Genomic DNA, 26,596 nt, shown 5'->3' on the forward strand with positions numbered 1-26,596 from the left:
GGTACCTAATCAAGTTAGGAAAGATTAGCAAAGATAGCAGGAGTTTAAACTGTTAGAATATATAAAGCAAGAAGATTATCTAGCAAATCTTTTTTCTAAGTATTTTCAACTATTATTAATGTCAAATGAACAAAAAAAGGTAAATAGTAGTGTTACATTTTAATTCTGTGCATAGGTAAGCTCGGTTCTTCCTGTAAAAGAAAAAAATCTCTCTCAAGAAAAAGCCTTATTCTTTCAAACTCTGTTGATAAATTATATTTTACCTGTGATATAATTTCATGGTTCACATCACAACCTGTCAGGTAGCCTCTTGTGAGGAACTAATTCTGAATTCCTTTATTAATAAAATACTAAAAACTGTCTTATGGGATTAAAGTTCAGCAAGGAAAACAGTGTTCTACAGAGCAGTACATTCCAGTGATCTGTAAGGAGTAGAAAGCAAGTTTACCCTTAAAAGTTTCTGAGGAGAGCTAAGCTTCACAAAAACTCTACTTTAGCCACTATAAAAGAGAGTTTTTAATTAAATGCAGAATTTTACTGTAAAAAGAACAGACTTTACTTATGTTAAAATACTCCTTTAGAAGCCACATAAAACTGTAAAAGACAGTATATGAAAAAGATTTCTTATAGAAAAGAAGAACACCATCCCATGAAGCAGATTTCCAGATGTTTGGAAACATTAGAATTTCCTGTCAGTATATTTAGGTAACATTAAAATGAGGTTAACTTTCCATTCTGCCATCTCTCCTCAAAGATCAAAGAAGACTCACTGCATAAATTGCCTTATCGGTAGTTTGTTGAAGTAAACTATGGAAACAACTTTATAAGAAGCAGTAGTCTCCTTTTGTTGGTTACAGTATTACCAAGCAAATGTTTCTTAAAATTAACCATATTTTTAGCCTCATTTTTACTAAATTCAGAGAGAAAAAGTATAATACACCAAATTTAAATATATAATAAATGGATAGAAGTAAAGAGAGAACAGAAAACTCCCTCACTGTGTTCAACTAAAGCGTATTAATTAGTGTAATGTCTAATGAAATACGTGTACATAAGCATAAATGTAATCAACAATATGTTTGTACTGATAATTTTAAAGTTTTATTTAGGATCAGTTTAGGGGGATCTGGGCACTTACAAAGTCTTTGAAAAGTAGATTGCATCCCTAGAAACCTGTTGTGACCTACAGAACCCAATTGGGAATTCATTGACTTAAATGAAAGTAGAGTGGCAAAAATTCAAATGTTACAATAAAAATACCCACCTGTCCATCCCCAACTGATGAAATATTACCTGTATTAAATACTTCTAGGGGCTGTAGTTGCAAGTTAGCGTGAGATTCTCCTATTCTTGAGAAAGTATGAGGTTTTGAGGGATTTCGGTAATGGTTTTGTGGTTGTTTTGAGGTTTTCTTGAATGCTTAATAATTTCTGTTTAAGGAAAAATTATGCTACTGAAAAAGAGATTAGTAATTTCTTGGCAATACTGTACAAGTTTACTGTGCAGCTCATACAACCTTTCAGATATATAAAATACACATCCTTCCATGGAAGTTGAGGTTTTATAAAAGAGTGGTGGTTGGTTTCTTTAATTTCTTCTAAAGATGAGCTGGTTTCAATTATCCTGAAGTTACTGTAGGGAGCCAGTTTGTAACATGCATATTTACAAAAATAATCAAGATGAAAACAGGTGTAACAAAAGAGGGATTTTTTTTTTTTTTGATAGCTTGTCTAGTCCTATACGTACATTTTCTTTAAATACGTTTAAGACAGAGCCTTTGAGTTTCAGCTTCACCTGGACTTTGGTGCAACCTGAGTGATTTATTTCCTTTTATTTCTTTGCAAAATGTAGTTTTAAGAAATACTTTGCTGGTTATTTCAAAGCTCCTTTCCAAATCCCAGTCTATCCCTTAAGTTTATCCCTTAAAACATCCCTTCAGAAGGAACTTGACAAGGACAAGAACTGATAGCATCTGCCAATTCCAGTTCTCTGTGCTCCAGTGTCACGACCTTGCTTTCTTGAAATGACATCTAGTTTAATTTTATTTTTTTTCTTATTTGAATGAGTTTGAAACATTTTCCAATTAGACTTAGGAACTAAGTCTATTTATTTCATATTGTGTCTTTAACACACTCCTTGTGTGTTAAAAAGATTTAAATATCTGGACATGGATTTAATTTCATTATAATTTTGCTGGGGCTTTGAAAAAAAAAAATTAAGTTTTGATTTTTTCCAAACACACTGAAATATCAAGTATTCATTTATTCCTCTCTCCTTTTTATATCATTGTTAACAATACTAGACATAGTTTTATGTCATATAATTTTTTATTCAGTTTGTTGTCTGGTTTTAAAGAGATGAGTTGTTTTTCTTCTTACCCTTACTTGTAGAGGTTCTCTTATTTTTAAACCTTTTTGAAGTCATCTTGAAATATAAAAATAGAACATCTGTGACAGATCTGGTTTGAACGTATTTCACATTTCAGGATCCAAGGAGATCTGGTGGTCTGTGGTATTCGCTTGTTAATTTCTTGATGAATGGGTAGAAAGGCCACGAAGTGCACTCAGTACAGCACGTCTTCCGAAGATAGATGATCTCAAATAAATTCTATTCCCAATCACTTTTTGATTTGTTAGGTGTTAAACCATTTCTTTGTAAGGACAGTGTTTACAAGCCTTGTAATGAGACAGCCCTGTGAGACCTTACTCCTCTTGCTGTAATTTTGATAAATGGAACTCTAATTCATAAAGGATATAGTGATTGAAGGGCAACTCTGGGTCTCGTACACTTTCATTTAGATAAATGTTTGGTACAGTATAGCAAAACTGAGGTGCACTCAACAAAGTGATAAATTTTAACAACAGCCAAACCAGAGCTTTTTTCCATCAAGACAAAGAAGCACTATTTACTGTATTTCCTTTAAATAAATGTATTTTTAATATTATGAACCAGAATGGATTTTAGAAACATTTGTCTTATTGCTAAGCTCCAAATTTGTGAAACTAATTTAATGTCTTCTATTCCACCATGTTTCTTACGCCTGTGTCTGGCAATATTTCTATAACCTCATACCCTCATCACAAGGGATTTAAAATACCCCAAATTTCATGTTCTTATGATGTTATTTTGAGTGTTATTAATAATCTGGGGGTTTGGACTTTTTTTCTTGTAATTTTAAAAATATATTTTCATGCATAAATAATTTTAAAGAATTGTCATAATCAGTTACTACAGAAATGGTTGACTCTAAGATTACACCAGATTAGTACTTTTCGAGTAATTAATTTGAAGATTATCACATTTTATAAAGCTCAGAAACTTACATAACACTCACTAGAACTACCAAAAAGGAAGAGAACACTGTTTTCATGCTTTCTTCCTTCACTGTGTTAGTTCATCTCAGGCCTGGTCTTCTCTAATGTCACATGCTTCACAACAGGAGCTGTTACTTGTGTCAAACTCCCATGCTGTAAACACAGTTTTAACAAGATCCTGACCTACTCATTAAATACTCAGGACAATTCTGGTGTATTAAAACTGAAATTCTGTTACAGCACATTAATTCTTTGTGTTTTTCCAAGCTCCTACCTTTCTTGCTTCTTTTTGTGAATTAGAGACGAAAAAAAAATACAAACCAAACATAAAACCCCAAAATCTTACACATGATACTGAAAACTTCTCCAACCATTAGATAACTGATCCAGTTTTATATTGGACAGATAATTACAGTTAATTGTATTAAGTAAAAAACCTATGCAAGTGAAATAATGATCACAGCCTAATAACTGAACACACCAAAACACAGCATATTAGTATAGAGCAGCATTGTCTTAATCACTATCAATATGGACGTAATGGAGACACCAACAAACAGGAAGACTAGACATGCTGTCCTTAATTTTGAGCTTTGGGAAAAAAATGGGGTTTTGCTTACTTGTTTGTCTTTACATTTTCAGAGTTTCAGAATATAGTTTCGGAAATAGCAATTGGGGTAATAACAATACTGAATAAGAGGTTAATATTAGGCAATGTAAACATGAGTTATCTCAACCTGTGATGAAGTCCCATATCAAGTGGCATGTTAACAGTGATCTTCAAACAGAATAAACACACCCACAGAAAAATATGCCTCTAGCATTTTTATTTATATCCTGTGACTCTGATGTGCACAAATTAATTAAAAGACTCTTACTAATTATGAGAGTAGGAGGTAAAATCTTAACACCTTCCCGACTGTAATAACAAAACTGCCTGACACATCAGCTCCATTTCATGTATCTATTTTCACTAACCTATCTGCTTACTATATTCCTGTTAGTTGTTCTGTATTAGTAGGAGACCATGAGTCTTTCTGGGCTTTACCTCAGCATTTTACATCTGCCATAGTAGTATGCACAGAAACAGAATCACAGAATATTCTGAGTTGGAAGGGACCCACAAGGATCATCAAGTCCAACTCTTAAGTAAATGGCCCATATGGGGTTTAAACCCACAACCTTGATGTCATTAGCACTATGCTCTAATTCATCCTGTTTAAGTTCAGGCATTGTGGAAAGCAAACAAAATCCACATGTGCGTGGTTTTGCTCAGATTTCACACATCATTCTGTAGTTTAGTAGGAAGCAAATTTCCAAATTATCCTACAAAAATGAGAAATTACTTTTGGATTTTATTTCTTGGTTAATAGAAGTGAAGATGCCCAGGTCTTGTATGGTCCAAGGTGAAAGTGCAGCATTTTCTGTTTAAGAAAAAAAAAATAGAAAGCTTTCTTACCTGACGCTACTGTGAATCCATAGTACTGAAAATAAAACTTATGACCTATACCCAGCTAAGAAAAAAAATCCTGTGAGGAAGTCACAACAGTTACATGAAAACTATTTATTATATGAAAAATACTTATGATTCTATCATTTAACCAAATAATGATTAATTTTTTATATCATGAGAATAAACTCTTGATCTTCCCAAAATGTAATAAGGTATATCTCCTGCCATAAGGAACCATCAGGCTGAATAGAAAAAGTCAGTTGTAGTCAAGAAAAATGAGTATTACCCATGATAACCTTTGGGTAATTGGCACATGTCCATACACTAACATTTTTACTGTGCTCCTTAAAAACACACACACAGATGCGCACCAAAGTTCTCTCACTGTGCTCGTCTTTTTTCTGTCTTTTCTGAATTTCTGCATAGCCTCCCTTGTTGTTACTGTATATTGAGATAACCCATCTCCTACTTCACCATCCTGTCTCACCTATCTCAAAAGAAAAAAATCCTGACAGATTTTGGATTCCTGAAAGCAGCTTCTTAGTTTCAAGTAGGTGGTGTGCTCTCCCAGAGATCAGTCAGAGTCGGGGCACCAGGAACCCAAGAGAAACTCCTGCTGAATTTCTTGCAGGTGGAAAACTAATGGAACAACACTGAGCACAAAGTAAATACCAATTATTAAAACCAGAACTTTGGTCTTTGCAGAACAGTTTGTATTTTATTCAGGACAGGACAGAAAAAAGAGTAAGACTGCATATTTTGTAAACCTTGGTAAAGTTTTAGAAAATGTTTGTTCCCTTTTTCGATAAAGATGATTTATACTGTATTTTTTTTACTACTTGACTGTGGTTGTTTTATTCAGCTAAATTCACAACATTTGTAACTTTTTTAGGCACTGAAGAGGATGTAGTGAAGTCAAAGAAAACTTTCCGAAGCCAAGCTGTGGTAAATCAGAATGCAGAAACAGAACTTATGCTGGAAGGAGATGATGATGCTGTTAGCCTGCTCCAAGAGAAAGAGATTGATAACCTTGCAGGTAATTATACTTTTCATTAGAACTAAGATATGAGCCAAAAAGGCTCTTTTAAACTTGTTAGCTCTTAACCTTTATGGTTAGTGTCTTAGTATTGACAGCTAAGCATATAATTGCAGTATGAACAGATTCTTTGTATTCTAGATTTTATTACTCCTTCCCTACTTCCAGGAACCGATAATCAGGGGAACTGATTACAAAGCATTTGCCCATTGTACAGTCTTTGAGCAAAGATGTGAGAAATACCTCAAGTGCCTTTATTACTGCCTGTGATTTGTTGAAAAGTCTGTAAAAACCACTGTGGAAACTCTTTTTTTTAATTATCTTTTTAAATGGAAATGCAGACTAATTTTACAACTCAGTTTTGTGAGTCAGAGTGTGGCTGTGTGCATTCATGACCTGCTCCCAAGTGCCACACAGCTTGTGGAGAGACACCTACACTCCTCCTGGCCTCCACTTCTCGCAGTGATGGAGTTTGGGGGATCTGTAGTATCTCAACCCATCTGTCATAGCAGGAGAAAAGGTTGCCCATTTTGAGCGAGGACTAAGACAGAATGAAGCTGTAACCAAACTATGAACTTTGTTAATTAGCATACGAGCTGGGAATGAACCCTCCATAAATATGCACACGAGACAGCCCTTCTGGTCCTTTCTCCCTGGGTGAAGGATGCAGTGAGATCCCAGTTTCATCCGTCTTCTAGCAGGTTCTGTTACAGATCTGTCTTGAGGCAATACTACCTTTCCTGGGGAAGTAGTCTGGAAATAAAGGCATGTTAAAAGTCAAAAATGCACTCTCAGATAGGATAAAAATGTGAGAACTATGAAATTCGGTATGAAATTTTTTAGATTAATTTACTTTGGAATACATTTATTAAACTACTCCACTGAGGGAAAGTTTTGTAATGTCATGATTTTTTTCTTCATAATTGAATTTCTAAAATATCTGTCTTTGCTCCTATGCTTCCTTCTGATTCCATAGTAGAAGTCTGTAGCAAAGCCAAGATCATAAATGGATGACTAAAAAATAAAAATAAAAACAAAGCAAAACAGAAAGAAAAAAAACACCCAATCAAATAAAAAAAAATTGCCTCTGTGGAAGTTAGTCTCATACTTTGAAACTAGAGCAGAGCAGAGGAGGGAAATAAATGCTTTTATTTGGGAGCAACAATCAGTATATGTTTATCACAGTTAATATGTCAATCTGCTTGCTTTCTCAATCTGCAGCTAACCATTGCTGAGACACTGTTGTCCAAAGTCAATAAAGTAGTGCATCAAGCAGGACTATGAGTGGGAAAATTTGATCAGTGTCCCTTTCTCCTTTAGAAGGAAAAACTCAGTACTGCTTTGGCTAAATTCTTATATCTAAGAACAGTACTTCCAATTAGTATGCATAAAGTATCTTAAAAAGCTGTTTAAAGGCAGCAATATTCATTTACACTGAAATATTGATTAAAACTGCTAAGTGGGCATGAAAAATTCTTACCCTGTTTGGAAAATCTGTCAGCTATGATGTTCTCTGTGTCTTAACACTGCAATTTTGTTCAAACACACTGATGCAATACAATCCTTATAGCTACCTCCCTCTGCAAAGACCTAGTATTTTAATGTGTCCTTAAGTATTAATGTGGAGGTCACTGCTGGATGACATTCCCTTCTCCTTCAGGACATGGCACAGTCATTCTAGTCCTTTGCTTTTACAGTTTGTAGAAACTGGGAGATATTGTCAGTATTGCAAAAGCAGAAACAATAGTGAAACAAATAAACTTTTGAAATATTGGCAGGATGACTTTGTGTTCCCCATCAATGCTAATAGAGCAAGCAAACTGCTTCCAAGTGTGGTGAGGTGATGGGATAAACCCAAAACCTGTGAACTTCTCAGAAAGAACCTACATTCCACTATCTGATTTTTACTATTAGATTAACTGCAGCCTTTGCTACTTGACTCTCACTCATTTTTGGAGCTGAAGTGATTTTGAGAGTTAATAGTCACACACAGTATCATATGTGTCTTCTGTAAATTTTGCCCACTGACCAAAAAAACCTGAATCCCCCAATACCCCCTGTTTAGCTACCAATTTTGCATGATTTTGCATATAGTTTTCAATGTATAGAATGTGACTCTGAAACTTGAGTCCAATAACTGAAATCAAGAAAACAGTAGGCAAGAAAGTTAGGTTTTATGCCTAAGAAGGTTAGAACAACTTCTGATGGCTCTGAAGAGCCACATTGTCCATTCTTGTCTAATTCTAAAGAGATATATAGTTCAGTATACACGATCAGGAAATCTTTGGGATATATCAAGTTATGGTATAGCACAGCATCATTTATATCTAGTTACTTTTCAAAGTGGAATGACACATAGGAATTTCTATATTCAGATATGCCTCCAATTTAACTTTAAAGCTTAAATCAATTTAAACCTGGTTTACAACGATTTGGACTGTCTCAGTAAAGGACAGGAATTAAACAAAATCTTTATAAACCAGGTTTCAATTGATTTAAGATTGCCCACGTTTTAGTAAAACAATTTAGCATTGTTTATTCCATTAACTAAGGCACATTTTAAACAGATGAGACTTTAGGTTTCAGAAAATTTCTAACTAAGAGAATATAAATAATAAAATATTTTTATTTGTGAACTTAAAACTGAAATAAAGGAAAGTTTGAAACAGATTGAGATCGTTCTTAGGAAGTTATCTGTGCATACCTTTTGTTCCAGAGACTCTTTATAGTTTTTCATCAACCATGTGGCACAAATCAGTGTAAAGTTCTCTTTGATAAATTGCATATGGGATGGAGAATTTTTAAATAATTTTAGTCTGAATATTTGTATTATATAATCTTATATTCCATATATTGCAATTGCAGTTGGTCAGATTTCATTATATTAAGCAACATTTTAATAAAATATAAAAATCTGATTCCATGTTATTATAGTTTAGAATTATGACTTATAAGTTTGCATCATGATTTTTAACCAAAGGAGTACTGAAACTGTCTTACAGTATGAGTTAGCAAAAGACTTTGTTCTTGTTTCAGCATTTACATATTAAAATATTTTGCATGTTTCTGTTTCAGTTTTAGCTCCTTTTCTTCCCAGACTGTTCACTTCAAGAGGCAAGTCACATCTCTCTTAGAACTAATGATTGAGATAGCCCAGTCAATTTTAACAGTTTCCTAATATATTGTGAATCTGTGGGTAATACAATCAAACCCACTGTAGTAAATTGATACTACTAACTCTTGGCCTTTTCTTTTCTGCTTATATTTCCTAAAGCTGCAGTAGGGCTCTTAAATACTTACCTTTTCTCTTAAGATCCTGAGAATGTAAATTTGCTAACAGTTTGTCTCCTGCTTAGTAGGTGATTTTTTCAGAATGAAAAGTATGTGGATGTGTTCTGATATTGTAAGCTTGCATTCTTACAGGGGAATATGTTCTATTAGATATTGAATTTTCTTTTCCCAAAGTTGTTTTTTTTTAAAGCACCGATCTTGTAGTAAACTACATCATTAAAAAATAAATGTTGATCCACTCCAATTTTATGAATTTTACATTTTAGAAAGACATTCTCTTCTCTTTTGCAAGGACACATTTGACTTACTGAGACTTGTCTGTGTGCATTTCAGAGCAGAATTTAGCCTTAATGACATTTTTGAAAGATATATGTTCTTAACTGGAGCACGTTTCATCTATTTTGTCATATAGCTGGTGATAACAACAAATATGTCCCAGCCAAACAAAGCAATCTTGACAGTCCTTTGCTACCCTCTAAAAGAGTAGTTTCTAGAAAGAAAGAAAGAAAGAAAGAAAGGAAATAAAAATAGGAGGATATGAGGCTTTGGGTTATTTTAGGAAGACAAAAGGCTTTGGAAGGCATCTGTCTGGTTACTTGCGTGGGCTCAATCAACTCAGAATCTGACTTCCTCATCAGCCATGGTGAATTACAGCCTCTCAACAGTCTTGTAAGAATAAATTTATGTTATTCATTCCATTAGATGAGCAGATTTAGCAATTCATCCAGGTAAACACAAAGAAAGCTACTAACTTTAATGCACCTTAGTCTTAATGTATCTTAACCTTCACTAAAGAACCTTCTCTTCTTCTTGGACATTTGTCTCTAGGTGGAGACAATGCAAATGTGCTAGGAAGGTTTGAGGGAGCTGCAACATCCCACCACTGCCCTAATTTTAGAAACTCTGGACTTCAGTGTAGAAATATTTCTAGAAAACAGCATTATTACTGTTAAACAAGAGCTGATGTTCTGTCCAAGCCAGCAAGAGTAGCTGGCCCACATTGGCTTGAGAACTAAATGTGATAAGCCTTCTATCCAGACTTCTTGAGAGTGTGCTGAGTGTGTTGGCTCACTGCCCTGTGCTAAAGAACACACTAGGTCATGAGGATTTGACAGCTTGTATTATTATTAATGGGATATAAGACCTTTCACTTCCAGGTCATCTGTTTGAAGTCCAGACAAAACTGGTGGTAACCAAACATTTTCAACATCTGTTTTGTGGCCTATGCAAAATAAGCCTTTTGTCTCATTTCAGACAAACTAACAGAAATCATCATAATTTTGAGCACTTTCCAATTGAAAAAGTACTTGATGCTGTCATTAGAGAAATTGGAAGAGTGCCAAAAGTTTACTACATAGAGTTACAGTTAAAATTGCACAGCAGTTAAAAAAAAAAAATCACTTAGCCCATAGGGAAATTTTCTATTCCTAGTTCTAACAAAGAACTCATTTACATTTCTGAAATTATTTTGAAGTCTTGCATAGGACCAGATGCAGTAATAAAAACACAAACACACCAAGGAACTGCATCTAAAGCCACTAAAAACTTGCAAATTAAGTATTTGTTGGAAAACTTAAACATGATTGACTCATCTTTATATGTATATTATGCATTTCATAGTTGTACATTTATATTTTGAGTTACGGTAATATTTCTTATGGTCAAAGTCTGACATGGAATTTTCTTTATAAGACTTGACCAGTGTAGACAATCTCTGGTAAGCAATGTTGTTGTCACCTTTTTTTAACCTATTCTTAAGGAGTAATGAAGGAGCATATTTTCTTGCATTTTCTTCTGTTACCATCTCAAAATGATTTTAAGATATGTAGGATTATTTCTCATGTTTTTGTTAATGGTGTTAGACAAACAGTAGATTTTCTTAATTAAAAGAAAAAGGAACAAAAACTAGAGCCTCTACAAAGAAGGCAGAATTTCTAAATTATTAGATTTTGCGGGAATATAAAAAAATAATTTGTTTGGGGCCAACCAGAGAAAGTTTTGTTATGTTATCTGCTGTTAGAGTAATAGGCTTAAAGGACCGAACAGCACATTATATTATCTCCAGCAGTGACCACAGCCTGTCCAGGAAGTTTAGGAGCAGAGGAGAGGAATCACTGTCATCCCTCTCAGCTCCTGGAGAGCAAAGAATGACAGTGGTTACCAGAGTAATCTCATCTTTCCAACCCTTCTCCTCCCTCCCTGGTGTGTCCTCTCCCAAGAGGCTTGGAGAGCCCTGCTGTCTGCCACGTGCTCTCCTTCTACTGCAGCAGTTGCCATCCATACACCAGGGGCTCGGATGGTCTGGGGTGCCCCAGGGGGCAGAAAGCAGCAACCACAGGGGAAACCCAGGAAGGACTGTAGCAAGTACACAGTGATTAGCTTCCTAATATTTCTCTCTCAGGCTATAACAGCTTGCACTTCAAAATGCTTCCAGAGTCAGAGGTAGTAGTTATTAGCTTTCTTTCTTCCCATTTTCTCTCTCTCTACTCTCTCTTATACTCTCTTTCTCTCACATTCTCTTTCTCTCTGAAGGTGACTAAAGTACCTTAAGCTTTGCCATATTTTATGCCTTTTTCTTTAAGAAACTATGTGTGTATATGTGCACACACATCAGTTAAAAAACAAATTTCAAAGTTTCAATAGAAAACACCAAAAAAGTCATAATATTTCTCCTAGTTTTTCAAGCTTCTTGGTGAAAACTATTCACTGAATTCAGCATGCATTACTGAGTAGTTCTCTCCCTTCAAACTTCATTATTCTTGCAAATTAGCATTCAAGATAGGAATTTCACTGGGGGGGTTTCTTGTCTGGGAAAGTGACAGGAATGTGGAAGAAGAGTGATTCCACTTCCCATTCTGTGATACATACGTAACCACACAAACCTTGTACTTCCAAACATGGAAATTCAGTTCAGCCAGCTTTCTGTGGTTTCTGGTATTATGATATTATATATTCAGATTTTGATCCTCAAGTCTAAGTATAAAAAAGAAAAACATATTTGTATGAGTTTAATTTAGAATATAGATTGAAGCATAAACTGAAAGCAGTTATACTTTTGATATGTAGTTGGCTTTCACATTGAAAAAGAAAAAGGCCCAGTTTCTATAACATACTATTTTTAAACATCTCAGTGTTTATTCTAGTCATTTTTTCCACATTACTATACAGAATAGCTTAATATTTTATAGGATGTTTGTCAGTCACATATGATAGTGCTTCTAAGCACAGTTTTAAGACCTCTTCTCTTTGTACCTTAGTACACCCACTTAAGAGCTGAGCATCTTCAACTTTTAAAATGGCAGCCAAATTTCTTGCTTTCCAAGCTTTAGAATTGTATTTATGAGTTGCTCTGAGAGTGCTTCATGTGCTCTTACTGTCCACTGATATGTCTATTTAAATTTCCTTTTTTCCCCCATAACTTGAAAAACTTTTTATTTGAAATCTCTGAGGCTGCAAAATTAGACTACAGTGGAGCCTACAACTTCACAGATCTGTCTCCCTTGTCCCAAGATACCACACCCTGGATGGAACTGGTTAACTGATAAAAGATCAAGCTGATTAGCTACTTGATATATAGGAGACTGCAGAAAGATGGGCCTAGGCATAGAGACTCCATCATTTTGCATCTTTTTTCATCTTCACTATGCAGCTGGTTCCCTTTCAAAAATCCCTGTAATCTTCATAAAAATATGTTGGGACTGGCCAACTTAGATTAGTGATAGGAATGTACCCAGAACTGTATTAACAGTACCTATGTTTAAACTAAGCACTTTCATTGGCCTATGGAAGGATTTTTTTTCCCCCTCTGATGTTATAGAAGCAAACTAAAAAATCTATCAAGAAGACAGTCTTGGTTTCGTTAACCAGAAATTGTACCCAAGATAGCTTCATCCCATGCTTTTGACTTGTCTTTCCAAAAAAGGTTTATGTGAACATCCTCTGTCAGCCTCTATCTTTGTAACTTCTGTACCTGGAAGCCATTTTGAAGAAACTTTTAAACAGGAGTAAGGACTTCAGAAGCAATAAAATTCCACCAATGGATTCAGGCTGTTGAGGAAAGAAGTCTTCATGACAGAGCCTGCCACATCACTTCTCCTTTTATTAGGTACCAGAGGACCTTTGTGGAAGTACCACAACTTTGGGAAAGCGAAACGTGCAGTCAATGAGTAGACACAGTTGCACTAGAAAACATTCTCTATATGTTCTGCTGTTGTTTAGAGATACTAGTAGTTTCAGAAAATTTTGAAGTTACAACTACTGCACCTCAGGTAATTTTTTCAAATATACCTTTCAAGTTAGATGCTGACCCAACAATTTATTTTGTTGTTCCCACGCACATATAGGAGTTAGTATCCAAATAAGTGAACTTTAAAGTACCACAAGGTACCTGAACATAATATTTCTGTTCACTATGGTCTGAAGAAGTACAAAAGCTTACAGTTTGAAGAGTTTTTCTAGAATGGAGACTAGAAGAAATAAAAGCTGAGAGGCTCACATCTTTCCTTTAATTTCTAATCAATTGAGCTCTATTGGCTTGACAAGGTGCACAAACTGGACTGTGTAAGAACCTGCCAAGTCTGATTCACTCAGGCTGGGAACTGGGATTTGATCCCTTGAATTACTGACTCATTATCACAATTTCCTGTTTCAGTGGTATACTGTTATAGCGGGATGCTCTCTCTGCATTCTCTTTTCTTCTTTGAACATTAAATATGCTTTTCTAAGGTATGGTTTTGTTACTTTTTGATTAAATAGGCAGCTATAGTGATTTTCTCAGAGAGAAAAACTGTCCCTTATGTGGGCATGTTCAGCATCCCTTAAGGTTTTCTAGGTTGAAAATGTACCATAAGTTTTACCTGAAAATGAGGAGGAAGCTAGTGCAGGTCATACTGCATTTCTGTAGTATACTCACATCTGGATGCACTGCTTAGCAATCAAGTTCTTACATTCTAAAACATCTTAATTTACTCAGTCCTTCCAAAATATAGCTGCAGGCAGAGCACGCTGCATGAATCTAATTTTGAAGTGGCAAATGTGTGCATTGCAGTAGTGAGGTCCCTATCCCAAACATTTACATTTCTGGCCAGATGTGAATCATTAAGAGGAGCCTTGATTATTATTAATACCTGATCATCTGGCAGGTTGGTGCTTGGACACATCCTGGAAAAATACTAAAACCATGTAAGCCATTCAGAGCTTCAGCACAGTTCAAAGGTTCTCATGTGTGTCACAGTGCAAATCAGACTTTATCTGCAAAAGGGGGCAAAAGTTGCTTTTCTGAGTTGCTTTAGGCTGACACACAGCTAATTGTTCCATGGGACCTTCAGTGATTCAGTAAGATTGACTTTGATATGGTGTTGAGCTTGTCTTTGCATATTCTGTAACTGTTCTATTAAGTGGTTGCTTTCTATCATACTTTGAATGACACAGAGAGATACTTATTCCTAAGAATATTGAGAAACGTTTTCCCTTGGGAAGAAGTGCTATTTTGTATTTTTCTTTCAATGAGACTAGGAAGGTAGGGAATTCAAATATATAATATATAATAATATAAATCTATAATATAATTTATAATAATTTATCTGTGAAGGTGCATATGTCTCAGTTCAAATATATGGGAAAGTATGTATATGTTTGAGAGAAAATTACTGTTTTTCTTCTTAAGCAACACTATCTTTAACTATTTTCATAATTTCATCAAAACTATGTATTTATTTCTTACTGTTTTATTCATAGTTGTAATATGTAAGATTATTTTTACTTACATTTTCTTTTTAATCACACACATTTGCTTGCTGTTATGGCAACCACTTAAGAGAATTGAGTTGCTGTAATTGTTTAGTCATTGTTGCTGAAAAAGACCATTGAAGTTGATCTTTGATGTTAGTAGTAGTAGTGCTACATGCTTTATGGAGGAAAGGGGGGAAAAGTGGGGAAAATTTTGAATATCAAGGCCTATTCACACTGGCAATGACATTTAGACAAACAATAAAATTCAATCCCTCTCTCACAATATGAAACATATGATTGTGAAGGAGTAAAAAGCCAACAAAGTAAGCTTGAATATCTCTGAAAACAGGGGAGAGGAATTGGGGATGTTATTGAGTAGTGGAAGAGAAAACCAAGATTATAGTAATATTTAAACTTACATTCTGGTTTTCTGCATTTAAAAAGTTGTGCAAATTATCTTTATTGAAACTGTTGAAAGTAATGTGTAAAGGGAGCTTTATATGTACACTCTTGTAAAAGCCTTGGCTTGAGTGAAGGAGTTACTACCTTTATTTGCTGTAGAGAAGAACAAACTGGGGGCAACTATCCTCATGTAAGTTCAATATATTAACTGCAGAAATCTTTTTAAAGGGTAGTTTGAATCAGATTTATGATGACAATGGGAATAAAAATAACTAAATTCTGTGAATTGTTTTTTAGGAATCTTACCTTGTTTACTTGTTATTGTTACTGCGTGTATTATATTAGTGTTGTTAGTTGGTTGAAATATTTTTCAGACTACAGAGCTTTTCCCAAAGGCTTCTGGTGCCTATACTTCGTTCTGTTTCCATGCTACGTGATTTATATTACACGAAACCGAAGTTTTTGTGTGCGTGAGCATATGTTACACCTAAGTTGCTTCAAGTATAAGAATTTGTACTCATTTTAAATACAACTCAGAGTCAGATCCATTTGGCTTTAAAGTACTGAGGGAATTTCAGTTGTCTTATTTCAGGTACCTTGCAAGTGATTTTTAATAATTATTCGTAGTATTTAAAATTCTTGTTTAAGTATCATATCAAATTACAAATTGTAATTTATGCAAACTATTTTACATAGTAAAAGTATTAGTTTCAGCTAATCTATGTTGAATATATGTATATATAAAAAAAGATTTATATGTTTTTTCTTTTAAAATAGCGTCAGCTAAAAAGTAAATATGTTAATATCCACCACTTTTTTCAGAGTAATTACCAGTAGATTATAGAGTAATAACCAGTAGATTGTAAAATTAAAATTAAATTGACCTAACCAATAGAATATGAATTCAAAGTATTTGTCCCAGCAAATATTTTTTCATCTATAAGTTACCACCAAAATTTTATTTTAAAAGTTAGACTTCTAGGTCTGCAGCAGCTAAATTTCTTGGTTTTGTAAATCAGCATATAAAAGCATATGCCTTATCCTCCTTAGGAGTAATTGTGCCAAATCTTCTAAGTAGATATACCTGTGGTATAATCTTCAGGCTCATGAATGTAACAGACGTTTAGTTCTTACAGTTAAAAATGACAGTTTATGAAAATGTTTGTAATTACCAGTTCAAAATACCACTCTTTGGGAGCTTTCCTGAAGAGGTATAATTTTACTGCTATTGCCCTAGGACATAGCAAACTTTTAAACCTAATAGAACTTTTCACTTGTCTTGAGTTGCTTTACTTGAACTTGAAAAATACAAGAGCTAAGATAGGAGAACTAAATGTAGGGACAGAAGTCTCTGTTTAACAAAATTACACAGAGGAGGAGGGAGATTACATTCTGCTTCTATTCACTGGGACCTTCTAATTTCACAATCATTTACTTTTGGAAAGAAAATATTATTTTAAAATGTATATGTGCGGTAGCGTTTATTTTAGAAATGTAAATCACATGTGCAGACCACAGGGATCAGGCAAAGGGGAAAATTCACAATTTGAACAGATTGCAAGACCTGTGGATATGAAGTGTTGTCTAGTTTCGTTTTAAGGCCAGAACTTCTTTGGTAGGTCGCTGCCTCTCTGCTGCGGGATGCCCCGATCACTTCGGAGAGGTGTGGAAGAGACAACGAAAAGATCCTTAAAAAGAGGTGCTTTTGCTTAGCGTCCCAACAGCTGACAAGCGCCCTAGACGCGTGTCACCTCCACAAACCCCAGGCTCTTGGGCGAAGCTGGGCAGCCACAGGTTGGCTTTTCCCCCGAAACGCTCTGGGTGCCGCCGGCGGCTCCTGCGCTGCGCAGGGAGCGCCCGGCAGCATCCCCAGGTGCCGCTCCCCCGGGCAGCACAGCCCCGGTCCCGTGCTTCTCCGAGGCTGCAGTTGCGCTAGAAATGAATATTTACATCCCCTGGAAAAGCGCAGCTCGCCGCCACCAAGGGGCCGGACTGAGGCTGGTAGCCGGAGCTCGTTATCCTTCCCGAATGCGAATGAGCCCGTCCCGCGGCTCTTGGCTCAGGTGTGCCCGGCTTTTGTTTCATTAGATTATCAATTGGCTTTGGAAAGGAGACCCAGAGCTTCCCGATAGCGCGGTGCCATATGGAAAATCTGCGCTATTCTGATTATGCTCTATGTAAACATTTTAATATCGGATCCTTAAAATCCAGGGACTATCCCAAAGGGGATTAAAACATAATCCTCTCTCTATATAGCTGTAGTGGATTAATTTCATATTCTCTCAGTGGCTGGCTTGCTCCCTGAAGGCTACAACAAAAAGACTCAGTGCTCCTTAAACATGCTATGGAATTGCAAGTTGTAATTGGAGATTTCCAAAGGACAAGTGTAAAAATGACACACTGTTAATACCGATTTTTTTATTTCATTTTGTGCTTTCAAGAGAAAAAAAAATCTGTAAAGATTTTTTTAAGCTTAGTTTGGCACCCCCTTCCGCAAAATCACGTAATTTGACTGCTGTTTTTATGCTTTCTACCTTTTTTTTTTAAAAAACTGAAAATAAAAACAAACACAAGGAAACGTTTTCTCATCTGGAAAGTACAGTAATGCTCATTCCTTGTTGCATTGTGATACCTCTGACATGTTTACATTGCAACAAATCTAGGGTGTCATTTGAGCAGAATGCAGGGCAGATGCCAAGGTACCAGTCTGGGAGCTTGGAGCCTTTTCTCGGGAGGAAAAAGCCAGAAATCCCCGATTTCCCCTGCATTCAGTAATGGGCTAAGAAGGGACTGTTCCCTTTCCCTCCACATCCGCCCCTGCTTTTGCAGCTCTGCCCCTTCCTCCAGTCCGTGAGGGCACGTCCCTGGCACACCCGGTAGCCGGGGTACACCATTATCTTCTGGATGGCAGATTATAAGGTTTGGCCTTTTGACCATTAAATACCAGTGGCTTTATTTTTATTTTAGCCATACAACACCAGGGAAAAGAGGTAATTGGATTAAATTGATGTTCTTCCTTCTGGGATTCAGCAAAGTCCACAAACGCCTCCTTAAAGTGATAGAATACCGGGTCAGTTCCAGAACACATCTTCCAAAGATGCTTTTCTCGCCGCACAAAGACCCGGGAGCCCATCACCGTGTGGCGGGCCAGGTGGGCCCGGAAAGGTCAAGAAGAGGGGTAGGACGCTTTGCTTGACAGGGCAAGGGCTTCTGCAGGGCAGGGAATCGCTGGCTGCCCAGACCCCCCTTCTGTAAACACAAAGAAAGGGGGCCTGGGGAATAGAAACCCAAATCCACTTGTAATCGTACAAGAGAATCGGGCGTAATTACTTGAGCAACCTAGATGAAGATTGATGAGGCTTTAAAGCGGCGTTTCGGATCGATCATCCTGCCCTTTGGAGCCTGCTGCCGGGCTTCCCCGGCTCGGCTTGGCTCGACTCTGCTCCTTTCCCACCGCCAAGGGAGGGAGAGAAGATGGAGGCGAGACGGGGAGAGCAGCAAAGCAAGCCCGGCGCATGTGATTCCGATCAGCTGACTGGGGTCAAGAGGCTACCCCGGTTTATTAGGAGATGGAAAACAATAAAATGAAAGAAAATAGAGTTTGTATCAATATTATCCCGTCTGCCACGCTGGGCTGCTGAAAGCTGTCACCGAAACTCTGCGTTTAGCTTCCCCCTGTAGGCACAGTAATCCCTGCCTCTCTCTTTATTTATTTTGCAGCGTAAATGACAAAATATTGTGCAATAAGGGCTCAAATTGGGTGTTACAGTAAAGTAAAGCATTAACAACATGACAGTTAGATGCGTCGATACAGGAGTAATTTGGGCTAAGTGAGTAATTTGAAGTGTTGCTTGCAAGAGCTGGTGGTAAAATGTGCGGGCGGTGCTGGGGGAGGAGGAGAGGGCGCATCCGTGGCTTTAGCCCCGGTGTGAGCTGCCGCCCCGGGCTCGGCTCAGCCGCGCCAGCCCCCGCACCGCGCTGCTGGAGGGGCGAGCGGCCGGGGATGGCAGCGGGAGGCACACGGCTCTCTGCCCTCCGAGCAGGGGTTCCCTTATTTTAGGGGAGATATTTTAGCTGCGTAAAACAACCAAACCCCTTTTTAGTATCCCTCGAGATGGTCAGTTTGCCAGTTTTGAAAGGTGCATCAGTCAGATGATGTACCCAGCTTCTCGATACTGGAGCTTTTATTATTTGCATGTCAGATGCGTGTTTGTGCGTGCATGTGGCTCTGTGTATACATGTATGTGTATACAAATTACCCTACACGCTTTTGAGGTTAAATCTGGAAGACTATTCTATATATAATATTTTTTTCGAATTAGAGCAATTGAGCTGTAAAACACGGACACTTTCAGCTTTAACAGCAGACTGCATTCATATTCAAGATGCGATGGTGAAAAAGCAATCCTTTGTTGTTTTTTTGGATTAAAGCAGAAGTTTTTGTTTTGGTTTGTTTGTTTTTTTCCTGAATTAAAACCTAACAATTTGTGTGGACAAGGCTGCCTTTTACAGCAGGTTTTCCCCATCCCATCTTTTCAATGCCCGTGAAAACGTCTCTCATAAGGAATATATTTGAGCGAAATATTGTAACGGTAATTTTAAATGGATAAGCGGCAGGGAGTTGAAACAAAAATGATCTTTCCGTAAATATATTTAGCGATGATAGCCTCCGTGTGCATGGGGTATTGAAGTAGGTGTAAATAAAAATAAATTAATAAAAAAAACAAAAACACCTCCCCCCAAGGAAAAAAAAAAAAAAAAAAAAAACAAAACAAAAAAAAAAACTCAAAACCCCCACGATATTTCGCATTACTTTCGGAGTTGAGGTCTGGACCCAGAGTTAAAAATAATTCTTCTAGCCTTGCAGGGTCGGTGTGGCGGGCAGGGGCTGCAGGCTGCCCTGCCCTGCGTCCCTGACCCGGCCTCGCCGCCGTGGGGACCCTGCGCTGCCAGGTCGAAGCTGCGTGGAACGAGCCCCAACTATCGCACATAAACAGCGATAGTGTTAACGAGGAGCAAAAGGGCATGAAAAGAGAGGGAACCTTCTTCTAAAAGGCAGCTATTTTTAACCCTAACCCCTCTAAATTTCTCTGCTGTGATTTATCTCGCAACCCCGGAGCTCACAAACTCGCTTCTGCCCCGGCCGCAGAGTTCAAAGCGCTGGCCGCGGGCAGGGGGGGAATAAACACGGCGGTTTACAAACAGGGTTTATGAGGGGGCTCGCCGGGCGCTGGCTCGGCAGAGGGAAGGGGAAGGGCCACCAGGGATGGGCCGGCCGGGCGCCTCCAACCTGACGCCGCTGCCCCTTGCTTTTGCAGGCCCCGTGGTCCTCAGCACGCCGGCACAGCTCATCGCCCCCGTGGTGGTGGCCAAGGGGACGCTCTCCATCACCACCACGGAGATCTACTTCGAGGTGGACGAGGATGACTCGGCCTTCAAGAAGATCGACCCCAAGGTGAGTGCGGCGTGCGGGCGGTCGCGGTCCCGGTCCCCGGTCCCGGCACACGTGCGCCGTGGCCGCCCCCTCCTTTCCAAACTCCGCTCCCGTCTGCCGCCTTTCGCTGCATTAAAAAAAAAAAAAAAAAAAAAAAAAAAAAAGGCGCAATGTATTAATGATGTTAAATCCTCTATTACGGCAGCGTGCGGGTTTTCCAGCAGCAGCATTTCGCGCGGTGCCTTTGTATGAACGTGGTCAGATTTAGTAGTTAAGCCAATTGCTCTGAAATCCCTGGAGGGAGCAGCAGTCCCAGCCCGTAGCCTTCCCGACACACAGTGCACACAGTGGAGAGTTTTACCCCTTCCGAGGATATCGGAGAATCCCGTTATTTCAAGAACGTTAGTTTCCATATAAGAAAATACGGCGCATTTTGTAAACATTCTGACTGCTGAAATGGAAGTTAATGCTTATTTTTCTGGGGGGGGGAAGGGGGGGGGTGGAAATAGTGGGGGTGGAAATAGTCATGGACTCGAAGACTTGCTTCCTGGGAAAGCTGTTTCTTTCTGAAGTCATTTACTAGTACCAATGCCCCAGCGCCGCCCCCCTCCCCTTCCCTCCCCTCCGTGAAAACCTGCAGCCCAGCCGCAATAGATCAGGGGTGCGTGACTTGAGCGGAAACCTTTGCGTGGCTTTTTCCCCGCGGGAACGGCGCAGGGGCTGCCACGGGGGGAGGAGGGCAGACAGAAGGGACGTGTCTAACAGGGCGCTCCTCTCGTCTGCATCTCCTTTTATTCTTATCACTCTTGCTTTGTTTGCTATTGCACTGGGAAACGTTGGCAGAGAGGAAATAGGGGGGTACTTTTATAAAGGGTTTGGGTTTTTTTAATGCAGAAATATCATAAATAATTTCCAAAAAAATTGCTCTTCTGAATGTTTGCAATAAGGTGATTTTTCTTTGGCGAATAATTTGTCAAACTCGGGACGTTCTTCTCAGTGCTGGGGTAAAAAGTGTCTGTCAGAATTTCTGGATATAACGATTTCCCTAAAGTGCACCCGCTGGAAATAGTTGCTAATGGATGTTACATAGGCGATCGGCCTCTTTCAGCACTTGTTGACTGTTAGGATCCTAATCAAAATTCGCGTTGTTTTTCTGAGTTTTGATTTAAAAGCCGCTTTAAAGAAATGCATCCTGAGAGAGACCAGGCGGTGCGATACGGACAGGCGGGTTCGGATCGCTTGTAGTTTTGTCGGCACGCACATGTTATTCCCTCTGAATGCCCTGGGAGCGCAGGGACTTGATTTCTGAGAGTGCAACTGGCAATCTTACCACATTCGTAACGGATTTGTAGGTCAGAAGTAATATTGTTGTTCATTTTATTGGTGCCGGCTTTCACCTATAAATTTTATTTTCTTCTTTATTAGTACCTGTACCAAATTGCTAGTTTTATCAGACTCACTGCTTACTTAATACACTGCTTCATGGGCATGGTGTGTGTCCTCAGCTTTGTTTGAACCCGAACAGAAACAAATCAGCACCGCATAGTAAACCCTTCAAAACCAGATTTGTTTCTGACAGCTGAAAAACTGTAATTGCATTTAATAACCACGTTTGTGAATGACAGTTGCTGATGGTCACCTGGAGCTAAATTATAATATGTTTGTATCACGAATATTTCCCTATTCTATGAAACTATTCAAAATGCAAAATCAGGCGCCTGCCCTTAAGTTTTCTCTTTGCAGGATTTAAGCAACTGTCCACGGAAAGGCAAAATCCACTAAACATAGCTGCCTTTGGTTTTTCAAGTAGAAAACTTGACCTGATATTGAAACACTTACCCATATGTATTTTACTTCATTTATTAGCTTGTAATTAAATAAATCAGCAACAGAAATTAAAATCTAAATCACAAAAGGTAATTATCCAGTGTATTTCAAGTGCATTTTCAAATATATAATTCCAATATTCAAGCATTATTATATAAGCAGAATCCAAATTTCTTTTGAATATATTTAAATAACATTTCAAGTATATTTATGGAATGTTAGAAATAGAACAAGCAATATATATGAAACGAAAAATGTAAACTTGTTAAGTTCAGACACTTCAAAAGACAATTAACAAAAGTACTGTGATAAAATCTACCTTTTTAAATGGTATCTTCTCTTTAGCAGAAAACGTCCTTGAAGTATCCAAAATGGCAATTTAACTTCTGTTCACCAAATCACAAAACACCAACATCCACAATTTCAAAGACAATGTGAGATCACAATATTTGATACAAATTAAAAGGTACATTAGGGTTTGTTCAGGTGGCATATCCAAATAGCATTTACTCACAGAGGGTTTACATAAAAATACCGGGGTTTGTTATAATCCGTTGGTACCATTTTTAGGCAGAATGGTCACAATCGTGTTAAATTACGGCCAATTCTCTTTTCCAGGTAACTCTTTCCTTTTTTCTTATTGTTTTTTCCTTCACCCCCTCCCTCCCCCGGGAAACTGCAAAACTGTGAAGAAGAAGAACGATGCTTGCTGTTCTCATTTACTTTCTTTTTTTCTTTGTGAAGAGCCTAAGCTATATTCCTTTTTTAAAAAGAATATTATTTGCATTGTCAGGTGGAAATATTTGACTTTTCGAATAGGCAGCCTAAACTTCAATGGGAAATTAGCAGATTTATCGGTCAGGCTGGTTTTATAGTTACCCTCTAAAGTTTCTCCAAACTTTTCGGGTTGGTTAGTATTTCCCTGGCCAGTCGCCACGTTTGTTTGGCTGCATTTTCCAGGGCCGAGTGAGGTTTGCCCTGAAAGAGGTCTAAGTTGGGCAAGAAGTAGTGGGGGCACCTCCTGCACTGAAGGCAGGAGATGAGCTGCAGTAAAATCCCGTTGAGCCGGTCCCCCAGGCATGACTCGTCCCAGTCCGATTCGCGGGGATGCTTTTCGCATTCGTAGGAAACCAGAGTCTTCATGTGATAATTATTCAGGGGCTGGCCCGGCAGCTCAAGGTGACGGTCCCGTAAGGTTTTGAGGATGGAGAGGCATTTCTTCCTGCAGCCGCCCATCTGCAGTCTGTTCTCGGCTTCTGCGAACTGCAGCACCCAGGCATCGCTCTCGGCCGAGCTCTGCTTGCCGGCCAGAGAGTGGCACTCCTTGGACAAGAGGTTGAAGCCTTCCGCCTTGACCTCCGCCACCCGATTGGGTCCTGGCCAGGGGATGTGGGGAAGCGGCCAGTGGGCAGCACTCCGCGGCCAGATCCCTGTGCACTTGAAAGCCGGAGTGATCTGCACGACGTACCGATCCCTGATCCTCAGCTTCACTTCGCTGGTGTCCGCCACCATCTTTACTACGTCTCTGTAACTGCACTTATCCACGGCTTGAGCCACCAGAGTCTGGAATCTGGACCGGATTTTGCGAGCGGAGAGGTAGCCAGACGCCGTGATGAACTCCACCCAGAGGGACATGCTCCTCTTGCGGCCGTCGCTTAACTTTAACACAGCGCAGCCCGGCAAGGAGCCGTCGTCCACGAAGTTGAAAACCCCCATTTGGTTCAGATACAGCACGACTTCAAACTCCGTGGGGGAGATGACTTCCAGCCCCTCGTAGCGATTGTCCATCTCGTTCAAGGAACTGATGAAACGAGGCTCCTGCACCTCCACCTCCTTCAGCACGTCCGACACCACTTTGCAGACCTCTCGGATCGTTTTGGCGATGGCAGCTTTCCTGGCTTGGCATTTCTCATTGTAGTATTTATTCAAATGATACACCAGCTTGGCCTGGGCCGCGATCATGTTGGGGCAGAGATCCGGATTGTATACCGGAGTCTCGCAATAGGCTGTGGGATCCAATGCGGCTGCTAAGGCTGGAGCCAACTTCAGAGGAGAAACAGGCTGCCGCACTCTGAAATGTAACAAATGTTTTTCAAAATGCGCCGGGGCTGCTGCTCCTCAGATGCTCTCTTCCTGCTTTTTTAGATCAGCCGTCTTGAAGTGTGTGTGGCGGGGAGGGAGGGAGGGGGGAGCGGGCGGGGGACTGGAGGGGGCGATATTTTTCCTTCCCCTTTTTTTAAAGGGTCCGTGAGAGAGAGGAAAGCATCGAGAGCGGCACCTTTCCCAGCAGCAAGAAAAAACAAAAGTTGCACTGAGACACAGCAAGGCTTCCAGTAGTCAAAATAATAAAACCTCTTCGTATTTATTTATGTTTTCCCGTAGTAATCACCGTGTGTATGCAGGGCAGTTAATCAGCTGGTGGAAAAAAAGTGCCGTGTGTGTATGTCAGAAGAAGCTGGCTCTTGGTTTGTATAAGAGCCCAGATGCACTCGTGTGGAAATTATAAAGGCAGGGCCAGGCAGGCGGGCGGCCAATCGCCACTGGGCTCGTCACTGCAGCCTCTTTCAGCTCAAACGCGGCTAATTAATCCCACTCTAGGAGATAGATATGTATACACAGCCACACGCACACACACACGCACACGCAGGCACATATAGGAAGGTAGAAGGTTACTGGCTGAAAAACCACCCCGGTCCTCTGTACGCTCGGAAATCAAGAGAAATCGCTCTCCTTTGGGTGTAACTTGAAGGGTATTAACGTTTCGAAAGGACTTGGCAAAACTGTGCCGCTCCGCACTGAATCCCTGCGTGCCTCCCCATGGCCGCGACGTGAATGCAGGTGTATTAATGGGCATCCATCAACTAGGGAGCTACAGACTGGGCTGGCTCCAGCAGGAGCACAGGCGTAAATTCATTAACTCCCACTTGGCGTCACATCATGCTGTCCTTTTGCTCCTGATAGTTGTCTGTAACTGCAAGCGAGAAGTTGTTGTGTTTGTTTGGGTTTTTTCTTTTTTTTTTTTTTTTTTTCTTTTTTTTTTTTTTCTCTCGTGAACCGGCCAGTGAACAAGGCAGCGGATTCACGGCTAATTTAGTGTTCTTTGGAATAAAATATTACGCAGAAGTCCACGATTTGTATTGTTTTAAAAGATCTTCTGACGGGCTCTAATCGATTTTGAAGTTTAATGCATTTCGGCGTTATCTCTGTCTTGCTTTTTGTATTTGTACCTTATGAAGGGAGAATCAATCGCTAAACGTATCTGTCAGGTCTTTTTCACGTTCCCTCCAGAAATCAAGTAGCAGATACTGACGGTAAATCTCATTTGCCAATTCTTAGCTTCGTTTTTTGTATTCTGTATTGCGCTCTGATATGTTGTGAAGAGTGGATGTTCAACTGCTTTTTGAGACTCAGTATTTATTAATTTCAAACCTGGAGAATTTATCGTATAGCGAGCTCTTCTAGCAAGCTGCGCTTAGTAAATGTGCACACGGGAGGCACGCTAGAGACTGCAAACATGCTGGCTTGCTTGTCTGACAGTTTGGGGTTTCGCCTATGTGATGTGTAATTAGCAAATTTCCCCTTCGGTACTTTAGGTGTTTGTAATCGGGACCTTTATTTGCAAATAAATTGGAGTTGTAAACTCCTCTGCTTCACAGCATTTACTGAGCTTCACTTCAAGAGAACCCTAAATTTTATATATATATTTAAGAAAACAAAGCAAAACAGTAAAGCTTTTGATCGCTTGGAATCTTTAATCTACTGACCGATTACCAATTCCTAAAGTAACTGTCACAGGTACATCCGTCGCTGAGGAAAAGTCATGCCACAAAGAACATTTCATGATATTTATTCAGCATATGAATGCGACCAACTTTATTGCACATAGCGGAGAAGTTGTGATTGTGAGCTTGGCTCCCTCGGTCTGGCGGTTGTGTGGGTGTTCCCGTGCCGCTCCAGAGGAGGAAGCTGACCGGAATCTTTTCCTGCCCATGAGTAGAGCAGGGCTGGGGCTGTCGATGAAAAGCTGCAGGTGACAGGTCGTCCCGAAGAAGCTCTTCCTCTTCCCGGCCGCAGCCCCTAAGCCGCCGGGAGAAGGGCGACCGCTCTCT

General features: G+C 39.2%; 2 protein-coding genes across 4 annotated transcripts in view; one reads left to right on the plus strand and one right to left on the minus strand.

Annotated features, from left to right (window-relative positions):
- The window catches only part of NBEA (neurobeachin), a 472,840-nt gene that overhangs the window by 297,230 nt on the left and 149,014 nt on the right, over nucleotides 1-26,596 (plus strand). For all 3 annotated transcript variants that reach the window (XM_029960860.1, XM_018071249.2, XM_018071252.2), the window contains 2 exons: nucleotides 5,660-5,803; nucleotides 20,545-20,681. In XM_029960860.1, the coding sequence (XP_029816720.1) occupies nucleotides 5,660-5,803; nucleotides 20,545-20,681 (281 nt within the window). The remainder of the gene's footprint in view (nucleotides 1-5,659; nucleotides 5,804-20,544; nucleotides 20,682-26,596) is intronic.
- On the minus strand, nucleotides 22,505-25,030 carry MAB21L1 (mab-21 like 1). The gene has a single exon (XM_008934243.3). It carries the CDS (start codon nucleotides 24,447-24,449, stop codon nucleotides 23,370-23,372), a length of 1,080 nt encoding a protein of 359 aa, XP_008932491.1. The 5' UTR covers nucleotides 24,450-25,030; the 3' UTR covers nucleotides 22,505-23,369.

Source organism: Manacus vitellinus, unplaced genomic scaffold (assembly GCF_001715985.3).
Source record: "Manacus vitellinus isolate BGI_N305 unplaced genomic scaffold, ASM171598v3 scaffold_2_pilon, whole genome shotgun sequence".
NCBI lineage: Eukaryota > Metazoa > Chordata > Aves > Passeriformes > Pipridae > Manacus > Manacus vitellinus.